Below are 15,769 nucleotides of genomic sequence, written 5' to 3' on the forward strand. Positions count from 1 at the left end.
GAATCCCTGAATGGTGATCCTTTCTCTAAAATAAAGCACCATAAAATGTTTTTGGGGCTACTTCTTGGTATTTTTCCCAAAAAAATAGATCGACAAATAAAAAATCCTAATTTAAAACATCACAATTATTTCCATGCATTCCATATTTTATTAAACTTGAAAAACTTCTTCCTTGTTAGAATTTTCACCTTATCTTTTCCACATGGATTGACAAAGAGATTTTTACAGGGGCTGCTATTTTCAAGAAAGAGAAACAATAAACATGGCACTAGATTTGTTGATTGCATTTGAGAGATCTATGAAGACTGTGATGGAATGGATTTGTCAAGAAGTAAATACAGAAAAAACACATGCATTCTTTCATACCTAGGCTCTTATGCATTTCAGGTTTGTGTCATATCTACTACTTTGATAATCTCTACACACTTAAATATTTCGCTCTTATGGTATACTATCCAAAAAAGAGAAGATGTTGAATTCCGCTATATCTCATGTTGTGTTCTTCACATGTAGGGGAGGTACATGGAAAACTGGTGGGAATTGCCATTTAGAGACCCAACCAACACTAAGTCTAGTTGATTTCCTTGACCCACATCTATGGAGCAACAATCTCATCATCTCCAAAGCACTGCAGTAGCTTAATCACAAAAAGAATGTGCAGTTTCTAAACATAAGATATGATTCAACTGAGGAAAGATGGTCATTCATCACTGTATTATTTAGGCAATGGATCTGGACCTGCTTCCCTTAGTAGGTAGGATTGCAACCACTGGTGTCTTCCTGGAGTGCCAAACACATGGAATGAACTTCTCTATGCCTTTTTGATTGCAAGAGGCTTTGGGGATCAAACAAATGGAATTTACAACATGTTCGTAGAATTAATCTACATTGTTTTTACATAGAGTACAAGCATGTACAAAGTTCGACCTACCGTCTCTGGATTGAGCATATTAAAAAAATAGGGATGTCCAACCTGGACTAACCCTGCGCACAACCTCTTTACCTTATGCTTGCAAGGATTGCCATTGTTATGAGACATTTATGTTATTTCAACATACTACTTCTAAAATTTAACATCCTCTACATTCTTTAGAGGATGTATAAAAACTCAAATTCGGATTGTATTTTATTGTCTATATATTTCACTTAATAATTGCCTTCCACACATCCCACTCCTCCTATCTATGAGCATTCCTTTACACTCTCGGTGCAATTGCTAATAATATAATAATAATAAGATAATTTTCCTTATTTTTTTTCCCTATCCATCTATATGCAGCATGTTACATTTACCATCCAGTAAATGGAGATTAATATCTAAATTATGAAAGTCAAAGAGATTATGAGTGGGCTTCAAGAAGGGAGAGTTATGGTTGTGCAAGTAAATCTGGATACCCACATGAAAATATGCCTAGGGAAACCGAGTACTTTTCTCACCCATCCCATGTTCTTGTTCATAAAAAGACCAGGGAAATTCGGAACAACATCGTGCCAGTTAACCAAACTCAGAACATTCACGCCAATCTCCTCCATATGTTGGACGAACGTTGAGCTTCCTACGCAGGGAGAGGCAAAGGTAAACACGGTGACAGGAGCACGTATACCCTGCATCATGTTAACCATTTCTTTGACGTCATATGCACATAACATTGCAAGAGCAGCTCCTAAGCTGTGTCCTGTCAATGTTATGCTCAGCCTCTCCTCCTTGTATTGTTGCACCAGCCATGTGATCTCGCCCACCACAATATCCCTGGCGCTTCTACTGCATTTTTTAGAACCCTCATCCACGCAAGTATAATGAGACATAAATCCATTTTCTATTCCGACAGTTGGATCTGCAATTTTTTGTACATTCACATGAGCTACTAGAGGGGGTAGTGGAACTAATATGTCTTTGAAATTTTGCATCCATTCTTGCGTTTTTCACGTTCCTCGTCCCACAATCACTATGTCTCGTCTTCCCAACCTCTCTATATCATTTGGATTCGTGCAAACCGCATTAAAGCCAATCCAAACACCTTCGTCCATGGACTTTCCGCCAAAAGAGGATCGTAAAGAAACAACATTTTCAGTTGGTTTCCCTGGACATATTTTCATGTGGCTATCCAAGTTTACCTGCAAAACGATAACTCTCCCTTCTTGAAGCCCACTCATAATCTCTCTTACTTTCATAATTTAGAGGTTTATCTCCATTTACTGGATGGCTACGTTGGGGACAACAAATCCTTCAAATCTTCAGGTAGGGATCGAGCTCTTGTCCATAAGAGTTGTAACTTATTGATCAATAACCTTCATATCCCGTCCCACTGGTGGCATGGAGGAAACAAAGGTCTATTAAAAAGCGCAAATGGTAAATGGACATGGACAACAAAATTAATCACTATTATTATTTAATAATTAAAAAATAATTAATTAATAAATTATTAATAATCTTAATAATAATTATTAATCATTGTTATTAATAAATATTAATTATAAATATTTTTTTATTAAACAATATTTAATTAATGATAATAATAATAAATATCTATTTAATAATAATAATAATAATAATAATAAATAATTTTCATATTGAGACAATCTTTGCCACATTGTGATGTTGGATTGTGGTGTCATATTGAGAAAATATGTCATAATGTGACGTTGGATCATGGTTGATTATGATTATAAACCCCATGGATTTATATTAATCCCTAGGATAAATACTATAAACCCTAAAATAAACATGGTTGGCCACAGTTGATTTTGATATTGACACAATCTTTGTGAGAATGAGACATTGGACTATGGTTGACCATGATTAGTTTTCATATTGAGACAACATTTGTCACAATAGTTTAAATAGTTTAAATGGTTGACCATGGTTGATTTTCATATTGAGACAATCTTTGTCACAATGCAGTGTTGGAGCATGGTTGTCACAATGTGACGTTAGACCAAGAGACAATCTTTGTCACAATGTGACCATGGTTATTGACCATGGTTGACCATAATTGACCATTGTTGATAATGATTGATTGTAATGTCGAGACAAACTTTGTCACAATTCGACATTGGACCATGCTCGATCATGGTTAATTTTCATATGGAGACAATATTTATCACAATGTGACATTGGACCATGGTTGATTTTCATATTGAGAAAAGTCTACTATAAACCCTAAGATAAATATTATAAACCCTAAAATAAATATGGTTGACCATGGATGATTTTCATATTGACACAATCTTTTCCACAATGCGACATTGGACTATGCTTGACCATGATTGATTTTCATACTGAGACAACCTTTGGCACAATGCGATGTTGTACAATGGTTGGTCATGGTTCACCATCGTTGATTTCCATATTGAAACAAACTTTGTCAATGTGAAGTTGGACCATGCATGACCATGGTTGTGACAATGTAGAGAATAATATTAAACCCAAGGGATCAATATTGTAAACCCAAGATGTATAAACCCTAAGATAAATATTGTAAACCCAAGGGAATAATAAACCCAAGGGATTAATATTAAAAACCCAAGAGATTATAAACCCAAAGGATAAATATTATGAACCCAAGGTATATAAACCCTAAGATAAATATTAAAAACCTTAAAATAAACATGGTTGACCATGGTTGGCCACGGGTGAATTTCATATTGGCACAAACTTTGTCAGAATGCGATGTTGGACTATGGTTGACCATGATGGATTTTCATATTGAGATAACCTTTGGCACAATGCAACATTGGACAATGGTTGGCCATGGTTGACCATGGTTGATTTTCATATTGAGACAATCTTTGTCACAATGTGGCATTGGAGCAAGAGACAATCTTTGTCACAATGTCACCATGGTTATTGACCATGATTGATTGTAATGTCGAGAAAATATTTATCACAATGCAGTGTTAAACCATGGTTGATTTTCATATTGAGAAAATCTGTCATAATGCAACATTGGACCACAGTTGACCATGACTGATTTTTATATTAAACCCTAAAATAAACATGGTTAAATATTATAAACCCTAAAATAAACATAGTTAACCATAGTTGACCACAGCTGATTTTCATATTGACACAATCTTTGTCACAATGCGACATTGGACTATGTTGACCATGATAGATTTTTATATTGAGCCATTTTTTTCATATTGAGACAATCCTTGTCATAATGTGACATTGGTTGATTTTAATATTGAGAAAATCTTTGTCACAATTTGATGTTGGACCATGGTTGACCATGATTATAAACCCAATGGATTAATATTAAACCCAAAGATTATTCTAATAAACCTTATGAATAACATTATCCCTTAGGAATATGAACCCTTAGATTAATAAACAGACAATCCTTGTCATAATGTGACATTGGTTGATTTTAATATTGAGAAAATCTTTGTCACAATTTGACGTTGGACCATGGTTGACCATGATTATAAACCCAATGGATTAATATTAAACCCAAAGATTATTCTAATAAACCTTATGAATAACATTATCCCTTAGGAATATGAACCCTTAGATTAATAAACCCAAGGGATTGATAATATAAACCCAAGGGATTATTATTAAAAACCCAAGGGAATAATATTAAACTCAAGGGATAAATATTATAAACCAAGGTATAAAAACCCTAAGATAAATATTATAAACCCTAAAATAAACATTGTTAACCATGGTTTACCAAAGTTTATTTTCATACTGAGACAATCTTTGTCACAATGCGACATTGGACCATGGTTGATTTTCATATTGAGATAATATTTGGCACAATGTGACATTGGACCATGGTTGACCATGGCTGACGATGATTGTAAACCCTAGGGATCTATATTAAATCCTAGAATTAATATTATGAACCCTATGAATAATATTATACCCTAGGAATATGAACCCTTAGATTAATAAACCCAAAGGATTAATTCTAAAATCCCAAGTTATTACAAACCTAAGGGAATAATATTAAACCCAAGCGATTAATATTATAAATGGAAGGTATATAAACCCTAACATAAATATTGTAAACCCTAAAATAAACATGGTTGATTGTGGTTGACCATGGTTCATGTTCATTTTGAGACAATATTTGTCACAAAGCAACGTTGAACCATGGTTTATCATGATTGTTTTTCACATCGAGACAATATTTGTCACATTGCAATGTTGGACCATGGTTTATTTTCATAATGAGAATTTTTTTGTCAGAGTGTGATGTTGGACCATGGTTGACCATGATTATAATCGCAAGGGATTTATATTAAACCCGAGGATTTATATTATAAACCCTGTGAATAATATTACATCCTAGGAAAATGAACCCATAGATTAATAAACCCAACATATTAATATTATAAACCCAAGCGATTAATACTAAAAAGCCAAGGGAGTAATATTAAACCAAACTGGTTAATATTATAAACCCTAAGATAAATACTATAAACCCTAAAATAAACATGGTTGACCATGTTTTAGCATGTTTGATTTTCATATTGATACAATAGTTGTCAAAATGCGACATTTGACCATGGTTGACCATGTTTTAGCATGTTTGATTTTCATATTGAGACAATAGTTGTCACAATGCGACATTTGACCATGGTTGATTTTCATATTGAGACATTTTTTTTCACAATGTGACATTGGACCATGGTTGTGCATAATTGATCATGATTATAAACTTAAGGGATTTATATTAAACCCTAGGATTAATATTATAAACCTTATGAATAATATTATATCCTAGGAAAGCCCACGGGGCTTTGGATTGACAGTGAATGGGTGCGCTGTTAAGGCACTCCTTGCGATAGGTCACTGGTTCAAATCCCCCGTGGGTACTTAGGTTAGTCTAAAAAAAATATATATATATATCCTAGGAATATGAACTCTTACATTGATAAACCCAAGGAATTGATATTATAAACCCAAGGGATTAATTATAAAACCCCAAGGTATTATAAACCAAAGGGAATAATATTAAACCCAATGGATTAATATTATAAACTCAAGGGATTAATTCTGAAACCCTAAGATAAATATTATAAACCCAATGGAATAATAAACCAAGGGATTGATACTAAAAACCCAAGGGAATAATATTAAACCCATGGATTTTTTTTATAAACCCACGGTATGTAAACCCTAATATAAATATTATAAACCCTAAAATAAACATGGTTAAGCACATTTGATTTTCATATTGACATAATCTTTGTTACAATGCGACATTGGACTATCGTTTACCATGATTAATTTCTATATTGAAACAACATTTGTCACAATGTGAAATTGGACACTGGTTGACCATGGTTGATTTTCATACTTAGACAACATTTGTCACAATGCAACGTTGAACCATGGTTGACATGGATGGTCATGTTTTTCGCAATGTGATGTTGGACAAAAAGACAATCTTTGCCAAAATTTGTGGAAAATGCCCGGTTAGATTTGTTGGGATATTCCGACACATGGGAAAGTTGATAAACATAAAGCTCGTCTTGTTGCTAAGGGTTTTTCACAAGTTGAAGGCATTGACTACACTGAAACCTTCTCCCCTGTTGCCAAAATGAACTCTATCCGCCTTGTTCTTTCCCTTGCTGCCTCTTTCAAATGGGAAGTCCATCAGATGGATGTTCTTGAGTGGGCCTAATGGTTAAGAGCATGTGTTTCCTCCTAAGAGGTCACAGGTTCAAAACCAGAGGGGGGTAGAGTATGTATGCCTTCGTAGACTTAGCAGTCAAATCGCTGCGCGAAGGTGGGTCCCTTGTCCCACAAACAAGGGGGTCTCATACACCAATTTGGTGTCTGGCTTGGCTGTGACCTTAAAAATAGATATTATTATTATTATTATCAATCTGCCTTCTTGCATGGGGACTTGCATGAAGAAATCTATATGGAACAACCTATTGGCTTTATACAAACACACTCCAGCCTTGTATGTCGGCTTAAGAAATCCCTTTATGGTCTCAAGCAAGCTCCTCGAGCTTGGTATGCCAAAATGGATAACTTTCTTTTAGAAAATGGCTTTTCTAGGTGTCATTCTGACAATACTGTCTACACCAAGAAAGTGGGCAAGTCTCTTATCATTCTTGTTCTTTATGTTGATGATCTTATCCTTACTGGTAGTGATCCCAAACTTATAAAACATGTGAAGTCCAGCCTTAAAAAGAAGTTTGAAATGACAGACTTAGGACACTTACATTATTTTCTTGGTCTTCAAGTCTTGCAATCCAAGGAAGGTATTTCCCTTTCCCAGTCCAAGTATGCCTGTGATATACTATGCCATTTTCACATGGAAGACTGTAAGCCAGCCCCTTCTCCCTTTCAGTCTGGAGTCAAACTTTCAGTCACCTGTACTTCTCCTGAAGTTGATGTTACCTTATACCGTCAACGTGTAGGAAAACGTTTGTATCTAACCCATACTCGTCCTGACCTTTCCTTTGCTGTTGGCCTTCTTGATCGGTTTATGCAAAACCCACGTGAAGGTCATTGGAAAGCAGCTAAAAGAATACTTCGTTATGTTCCAGGTACAGTTCAGTTTGGGATTAATTACAGTGCCAAAGCATCTCCTCTATTGGTTGGTTTCACTGATTCCGATTGGGCTGGTGATCCTGATGATCGGAAGTCTACTGCAGGTTATGTGTTCACTCTTGGTTCAGGACCTATTACATGGGCTTGCAAGAAACAAGGTGCCATTTCTCTTTCTTCAATAGAAGCATAGTATCGTGGTGTCGTAGAAGCTAGTAAGGAAGCCTTGTGGCTTCGTCAGATCCTGTCAGAGTTTGGCTTTTAGCAGCAACATCCGACTACACTTTGGTGTGATAATCAAAGTGCCATTCAACTATGCAAAGATCCAGTCCAACATCAGCGCAGCAAACACATTGAACTGCACATGCACTTCATCAGAAAGCTCGTTTATGACCATGTTTTGAAGTGCAATATTGTTCAACAGATGATCAAGTTGCAGACATCTTTACAAAGGCTCTCACAGAGGCGAAGTTCACTAAACTTCGATTTATGGTTGGAGTTCAGGAAGTTGTCACTAAGGGGGGATAGGCTCTAGTGCCTCCTTCCTTCTCCTATTGTGTCATATTTGTAAATCCTTCAATCCTATCCCAAGTTATTCTTAAGGGGGGATGTTAGGATATTCCGACACATAGGAAATAGTTAAGTATAACTTGGTCTAGTATAGAGTCAGGTAAAGTGTGTTTCTTTACTATGTACAATCCGATGGTCACGATATGTAGTGATCCGACGGTTCATTCTCTCCTCGGTATTACCGACACTTGATCCGTGGCTTAACACCCGATTGGTCCATGATCTCTATTTAAAGAGCATGGAGGGTCATTTGTAGGTTAACCCGTCCATGAGAGAAGCTTATGTAAATTTTCATTATTTTATTAATAAATTGCCTGAAGTGGCCGCGTTGGCTCAGGCCGTGGACTGTTTCCCTCTTTGAGGGTTTTAACCACGTCAAAAGTACTGGTGTATTGATCTGTGATCTGTTTGTGAGCGATGTCCTTTGGTGTTCTGTCTGAGGAACTTACCCTATAAATTCCTACAAGATTTTAGTGTTGAATGGCTCCCAAGGGTGAAAAAGAGACTGCAGCTTCTTTCGGATTTTGATCTTACAACTCAAAATAATTGACAGAATTGGATTTCTTCACTTTGCTCATATTTCGATCTTTTGGATAAAAATCATAGACTACGATGTCAGGGTCAAATGAGATTTCCATGAGCAATCCATTCTGTAGAGCCTACTTTTCATCCCACTGCATCGGCGTAATTAGATTAAATATGTAGGTGGTACATTCGAGAAATATTGTGAATGGAATTTATGGAATCGATAATTAATTGAAATAATTTATGTTTAGGGATTAGTCTTATTTTTATCTAAACTGATCATGGTTTTGTCATTTCATAGCCGGTGTTTTATAAATTTTAAATATTTATCAAGTATTCCATTGCCATATTTTTTCTGCAACTGCAATATATTAGACAATATGTACTCATTTCATTTTTCTCTGAAGATATAATTCTATTACTGGTTTGTCTACCTACCAATGGAGGGTCTGTGTTCTAAAATTTGTACCCTTTGTTGTCTTGGAAAATGCCAGATTGGCCAGATTTTGGTGTTGAATGGCTCCCAATGACGAAAAAGAGATTGAAGCTTCTCACGAACGGGATTTCTTCACTTTGTTGGAATTTGGATTTTCTGAACGAAAATCATATACTGTGATGTTAGGGACGAATGAGATTTTCGCGAGTGATCCATCCTGCATAGCCACTTCTTATTCTACGCCCTCATGTGTTTAATGAAATCAATGAACAGGAAGAAAAATAAATGATAAGTCAACAATGTTAGAATGAGAAGCTGTAATTGACCACCTGGTTCAAAAACAGAGACAATCTTTAGAAACCAAGGGACAAAAGATGTCGAGTAAATGATCCATTAGCTCCTACCCGCGGTACATCCATTAACAGTCGTCGATATATTAAAAAAATAAAGTCAACTGCGGTAAATCCACGAGGGGTCAATATAGGGGAAACCTTCGACTAATAGTTATAGCTAGCAATTGTCCCAAAAGGTACAAAGAGAGGCCGATAGAATTATGAAGTTGGAATTGTTGAATTTTTGTAGAGGATTAAAAAGTACAAGTGGTTAGTGCACATCTCTCGAGGCACAGTTATAAGTGTGGAAGATGAAGGCTCGAAAAATTTGGCTTCAATTCAATGTTGAATGAAGGTCATAAGGCATAACACCAAATAATCAACAATGTTAGTTTTAGGGTGAGGAAGGAGGGAGTATGTATACTATTAGGAACTTACCATGACGCCAACACTTTTAATTTGAAATTCTCTTCAGTTTCAAAAAGACAATGTATTTTTCAATATCAACAAAAAACTAACTATGAGATCTTGTATGGGTATACTCGTTTTTCATATTCTGATATGATAGAAGAATTCTGGGCTAATACTCAAATTATATACTTTGGATCAAGCGAAAAATAAAATCACTAAGACCACATTTTTTATTCAATTACATGTTGTGAGTGCCTTTGTGAGAACAGTCAACAAAATTTTAGCAGAAGTGAATGGGAGAATGGAGACATTTTGAAGGGATTGGAAGCACAATTATGAAAAAGAACTAAAAGAAACCAGAAAAAAAATGCTTAGGATGAATACCCCACTTGACAAGCATAGAAAGAAAATAATCCTTGTGGAAGTAGGGGAAGACTACATTAGGTAGAAACTGCAAGATCAAGAAGACTTAATACAAGAATTCATGGAGGGAGTTCAACATTTGGAGCTTGAGCAACATCTTGGGTTTGTAGTTCTGAGGTCCCTTGTGCCTCACCAACAATATCTTTGGTTCCTTTGGACAAGAGGAAGCAGTAGCAAAGAACGAAGACTTTGTGGAACAACATTCTGAGCATTTCAGGAGAACAGACCTATCCACGGTGTCATCAGTTGTAGGAAGAATAAGGACTACTCGCTTTGGGCATGATAATAAAAATGGTTAATATTATGATTTATTTCAAGTTTGTGATTTTTCTAGGCCAGTTTGTAAGGCTTATACTGGCCAGACAGTTAATTGTGAGTGCCTTTGTGACAACAATCAACAAATTCTAGCACAAGTGATGGGGAGAATGGAGGCATAGATTCGCATATGGCCCCGCCCCACTGGAGAAATCAAACCCAAAATGGAGAAATCACTCTAAATAATAAGAAAGGAACTTCAGTTCATCTCCACTCATTATGTTACAAGTTTACACTACATCATTTCAGTAATTTTAGGAAATCCTGAAACAAAACATTAGTACAGTGCCATTTTCAGACCAATACTACACTAAAATTAGATTCAGAACATCTAAAGTGCAATACAGAGATTATAAATTCATACACAATCTACTTCTAGATAAAGTTAGCAGCTTTCTAATAAATGTAAAAACTCAAAGTCACAGTACTTGCATAGAATTATTTAAGGAAACCATTAAACATAAAGGAGGTTCAATTTATGGACTCCACCTGACACTAAAGCATAGCAACATTTACAGCAAAATGCAGTTTGTCATAATGTAAGAAACTACAACAACCAAATGAAAAGATATATTTTCTCACTTTCTTTTGTAACAAAGAGAATATATGGGAGAAGATGAATATGTGATTGCAGCTGGTGGAGAAATCATTCTAAATAATAAGAAAGGAACTTCAGTTCATCTCCACTCATTATGTTACAAGTTTACACTACATCATTTCAGTAATTTTAGGAAACCCTGAAACAGAACATTAGTATAGTGCCATTTTCAGACCAATACTACACTAAAATTAGATTCAAAACATATAAATTATAGTATAGGGATTAAAAATTCATACACGATCTGCTTCTAGATAAAGTCAGCAGCTTTCTAATAAATGTAAAGACTCAAAGTCACAGTACTTGCATAGAATTAGAATTATTTAAGGGAACCATTAAACATAAAAGAGATTCAGTTTATGGACTCCACGTGACACTAAAGTATAGCAACATTTACAACAAAATGCAGTGTGTCATAATGTAAGAAACTACAACAACCAAATGAAAAGATAATTTTCCTCACTTTCTTTTGTAACAAAGAGAATATATGGGAGAAGATGAATCTGTGATTGCAACTGCTGCACATTCTGAACATGATGCAAGATATGATTTTTTGGTTGTGGATATTGTTGATGTTGGAAATGCTGTTTTTTTAGTCTGTTTCACATTGAAGTTGTTGAAACCAAAGAAGTTGTATTCATTGAAAATGCAAAGGCTATTTTGAAGGATCAACTCTATAGATTTCTTGCAATGGTGTTGTCACCATTCTTTGTATCTAAGCTGCATGAAATGAGAAAACATGTACTAGTTTTGGAAATGGAACCACCTAGAAATGCGACTGCCCTCCCTCCCCCTTCCATGGTTTAAGTTTGTTTTTAACTTCATATCTGTCCCACACCCTTCATGGTCAATTGGGGGTTTCCAAAAAGTTGTCAAGGCATTTCCAAATTTCCACAAGTTTTTGGTAGTGGTACATTGGTAGTTTGGTACATTGATTGGATTGTTGTCACAAAATATTCAAATCTCTATTGTATCTGTATCCAAATTCCAAGGATCCATGCCTATTGAAAGTTAAAACCCTGACTTGTCTGTTTCATTATCTTTTCTTCCCACCTAAAAGTTTTATTTATGTTTCCCTTGTCATCCTTAATAACAAAAACTTCAGAGCAGATTTGCTGGCATCCTTCTTCCATTAGAACATACATGGTTTCTTGGTATGGTTAACATGTAAGAAACCACAAAATGGATAGACTCAATATTCATTCCTCTTGCAGCCAATGTACTAATAACAGGGGTTATTAGTGAAGTGATATCCAAAATTTAGTTTTCGTCTTATACCCAAGATAATTTACCGCAGTCCCAACATTCCCAAAGCTTTTTCCGCTAACCAAATTATGACTGTTTCTGACAGCTTTGAAAGCAATTGCTTTACCATCTTGTCTCATCTGCCTACCACAATCATTTGACAAGATATATGATCTTATCTCAAATTCAGAATATTTTTAAATATGCATTTGGTAACATATATTCCACATAAAGATGTTAACTAAACCAGATCTCAATCATTTCTAAACAAAACTACAATCTAATTTTCAGAGCAGTGTAAGAATCTATCTTTCAGTTAAACGATTTTGAATTTTCATGACAGTTTATTGTTGAACTGTTTTCCAGTAATTAGATAAAGAAAGATGCTTTTCCAATGAAACAGTGACAATGGCTTTTAACTTTTGTAATTCCCATTCATGAATGACCAAATAATCTTCCTCCACGAGTGTTTCTTAGCCGTGTAAAAATTACAAGACTAAAATCTATTAAGTTCATATTGCTTTATACACAAAAACGTAATAAATGATGAAGGCAGTTGTTTAAACCCAACTTCCACCCCATAGACTACAAATCTAGGCTTTACATGAGCCAGAAGAACTTATTTTAGTTAAAACTTTCAACGATGTCTGCATTGAGATCCTTCAACAAGAGAAGATCCAGAATAAAATGACAAATTCCTTGCAACAACTAAAAAAATTGATAGAAGGATAAGATTTCCTGCTAATTATTCCCCAAATTTTGATTGCAGACATAATGCATAATATTTATTATATCCAACCTGAATTGTGACCTTGACCAAGGCACTAAAGCACAAAGATGCCCAAAGGACCCCTCTGTCTTCCACTTCTGGCAAAAACCATTAAATGACCCCCTAGAAATTAAACTACTAATCCTTGTGAACCAAACTGTTGTGTACCTATAGTGCCAACTCATCTGGAAAACCCATCAAGCGTGCTGCTTGTAATCCAGAGATGGAGCAAGTGCACAACATAATGCATCTTGTTAATTATTATTTTTACATTGGCCTGTCTGTCCATGCCCCTACCATATGCCCATTCTCGCAAACATATGCCCGAACTCTAGGCTCGCCGTCATCATGATATTCAAAAGACCTTCTCAAATAGAAGGCAGCAAGCATGTACCAAGTCCCCGTGGATGAAAAAAATGCACAATTCACCAACGATTTCTCAGCTTTCATGTCCTTGATGTTTCTCCTGACATAAGAATTCCTTAAATTCTTAAATATACCCCTAAATAATCTATAGTTTCTCTTCTCTTTGGAGTGTAAACAACTAGGCCAATCACATATATAAAGACTAGCACCACGAAACCTACATGCAAGAATCTTATTACCTTGTTCTCTAGTGAGATTCTAGATATCACTGGCCAGATGGGGATCACCTAGGTTCCCTTTCTTCCATTTTATTGCATCAAATTATTGATGATCACCAGCCTGGTCATACGAGGGGTTCTCTTTTCTTTTGACCTCAATTGGGTCTCTTGAATTGTAGGTGACCCTCGGTGATTTATGCACAGCTCCATTGGGGCTATCAATGGACTTAGAAAACTCACTCGTATAATTTCCTTCAACTCCTTCTATTTTTCCAGTTGGAAAAGCATCATCTGTAATTTTTGCATTTAAGCATTCTCTCACCGCCCTTGGATGGACTTGGCAAATCTCATCCATCTCTGTAGCTCCATCGGGCCTATCTGGAATTTGTCCATTTTAGCATTGAGTAATCCCATTGCCCATCCCTCCAATCACGTTATCTGAAACCTGATTTAGCTTACTAGAAAAATTCATATTTTCTCCATTTGGGTTCTCTGCAGCGTTGTCTATGATTTTTCCACTAGTCCATTTTGTAACCGCGCACCGATTGCTTTTGCAGCTGTCACCCATATCCTCAGTTGGATTCTCAACAAATCTATTGGGCTTATCTGGGATTTGTCCATTTGGATCCTGTGAAACTCCATTACCCATCTCTCCAATTTGATTCTCTGCAACATGATCTAAACTTTTTGCAATATTTCTATTTTCTCCATTTAAGTTAACTGTACCTCCACTTAAGTCAATGTTAACTGCAACTTCTTCATTTGGGTGCCCTCTACTTGTACACGAATTTCCTTTAAAACTCTCACCCGTCAGCGGAATTGGGTTCTCTGAGCTCTATTGGGCTTGCCTGGAATTTGTCCATTTTGGTTCTGTGTAATTCCATTACCCATATCCCCAACTAGATTTTATACAACCTGATTCGGCTTATTTGCACTATTCTCATTTACTCCATTTGGTTTCTCTGTACCTCCAATTGGCTTAGTGTTATCTCCAATTTCTCTATTTGGTTCAGCATTATCTGCAATTTCTCCAATTGGGATCTCCATAACATCACATGGATTGGCCCCAAAACCCTCCCCCTTCTCTCCAATTGAGTTTCCCGTAACTGTACATGGATTGCACAGTAGAAACCAGGTCATGCATAGCAGAAACCGGAAGCATGGTTATGGCAACATGTCCTGGAAGAGCAGGAATCGAAACAATTTTGGAGAGGGAGAAATCATCCGAGATATGTAGCCAAATGTCAGAGAAAATGATATTCCATATGTCAATCAGAGAATCAAAGTATAGACTAATAAACGAATTCAAAAAAAGACCTATCGGCCTAATAAATATCAACTAATAATAGTCAATTTATAACAAATTTTGGTAATCATTTAATAAATTATTACAAATAAATTAAAATAAACAATACTTAAAAATAAGTATTTGATTTTAAACCAATAATACAACAAAATTATTTAGATAATAATAACCATTTAAATAACAACTCTAACATTAATAACCTACTTTAATAATATAACTCAAGTTATAACTTTAATATATAATCTAATAATCATTAACAATTATAAAAAATAGCTATCAATGAAGAGTTAAGAGGCACATTGTTATAAAGTATGGCCATAAGTTTTTTTTTTTAACTTTAACAAAGATTATAATGGGTATAAAGTAATAATATTTCATTTTAAGGATAAAAATATTTTAGGATTATTGAAGTTATCTAAATATTAAAAAGATAAATAATGAACTAATTTTTATGTAAATATATATATTGTTAAAAAGATATGGGATAGATAATATTAAAAAAAGCAAATAGTTTTTAATCTAGAATACTAGAAAAAGGAATTGGTTAGATGTATAATCATGGATTTTTTTTTATCAAATATGATCTTAAAATGTGGAAAAGTCAATAATCATTTATATTAATTTATACATTAACACACTTCGAAGACTTTAATAATACATAAATCTACACATAAACATATTGATACGATATTATTATAGATTAACACATGTCACCTATGTTTGTATTAATTGACTTGGG

The 15,769-nt window shown here is 35.0% G+C and overlaps 1 protein-coding gene across 1 annotated transcript; it reads right to left on the reverse strand.

Annotated features, from left to right (window-relative positions):
- Window positions 1-1,353: 1,353 nt before the first annotated feature.
- LOC149179801 (phospholipase A1-Igamma2, chloroplastic-like) lies at window positions 1,354-1,806 on the reverse strand. Its single transcript, XM_089413648.1, has one exon. It carries the CDS (start codon window positions 1,804-1,806, stop codon window positions 1,354-1,356), a length of 453 nt encoding a protein of 150 aa, XP_089269774.1.
- Window positions 1,807-15,769: the final 13,963 nt, after the last annotated feature.

Source organism: Pinus tabuliformis, chromosome 3_2 (assembly GCF_031772625.1).
Source record: "Pinus tabuliformis cultivar Carrire ecotype Pingquan chromosome 3_2, CPIR1, whole genome shotgun sequence".
In the NCBI taxonomy this organism is placed as follows: domain Eukaryota; kingdom Viridiplantae; phylum Streptophyta; class Pinopsida; order Pinales; family Pinaceae; genus Pinus; species Pinus tabuliformis.

Excerpts from the sequence above, each read along its gene's own strand:
- LOC149179801 (XM_089413648.1), bottom strand. The coding sequence starts at position 1,806 with ATGTCTCATTATACTTGCGTGGATGAGGGTTCTAAAAAATGCAGTAGA.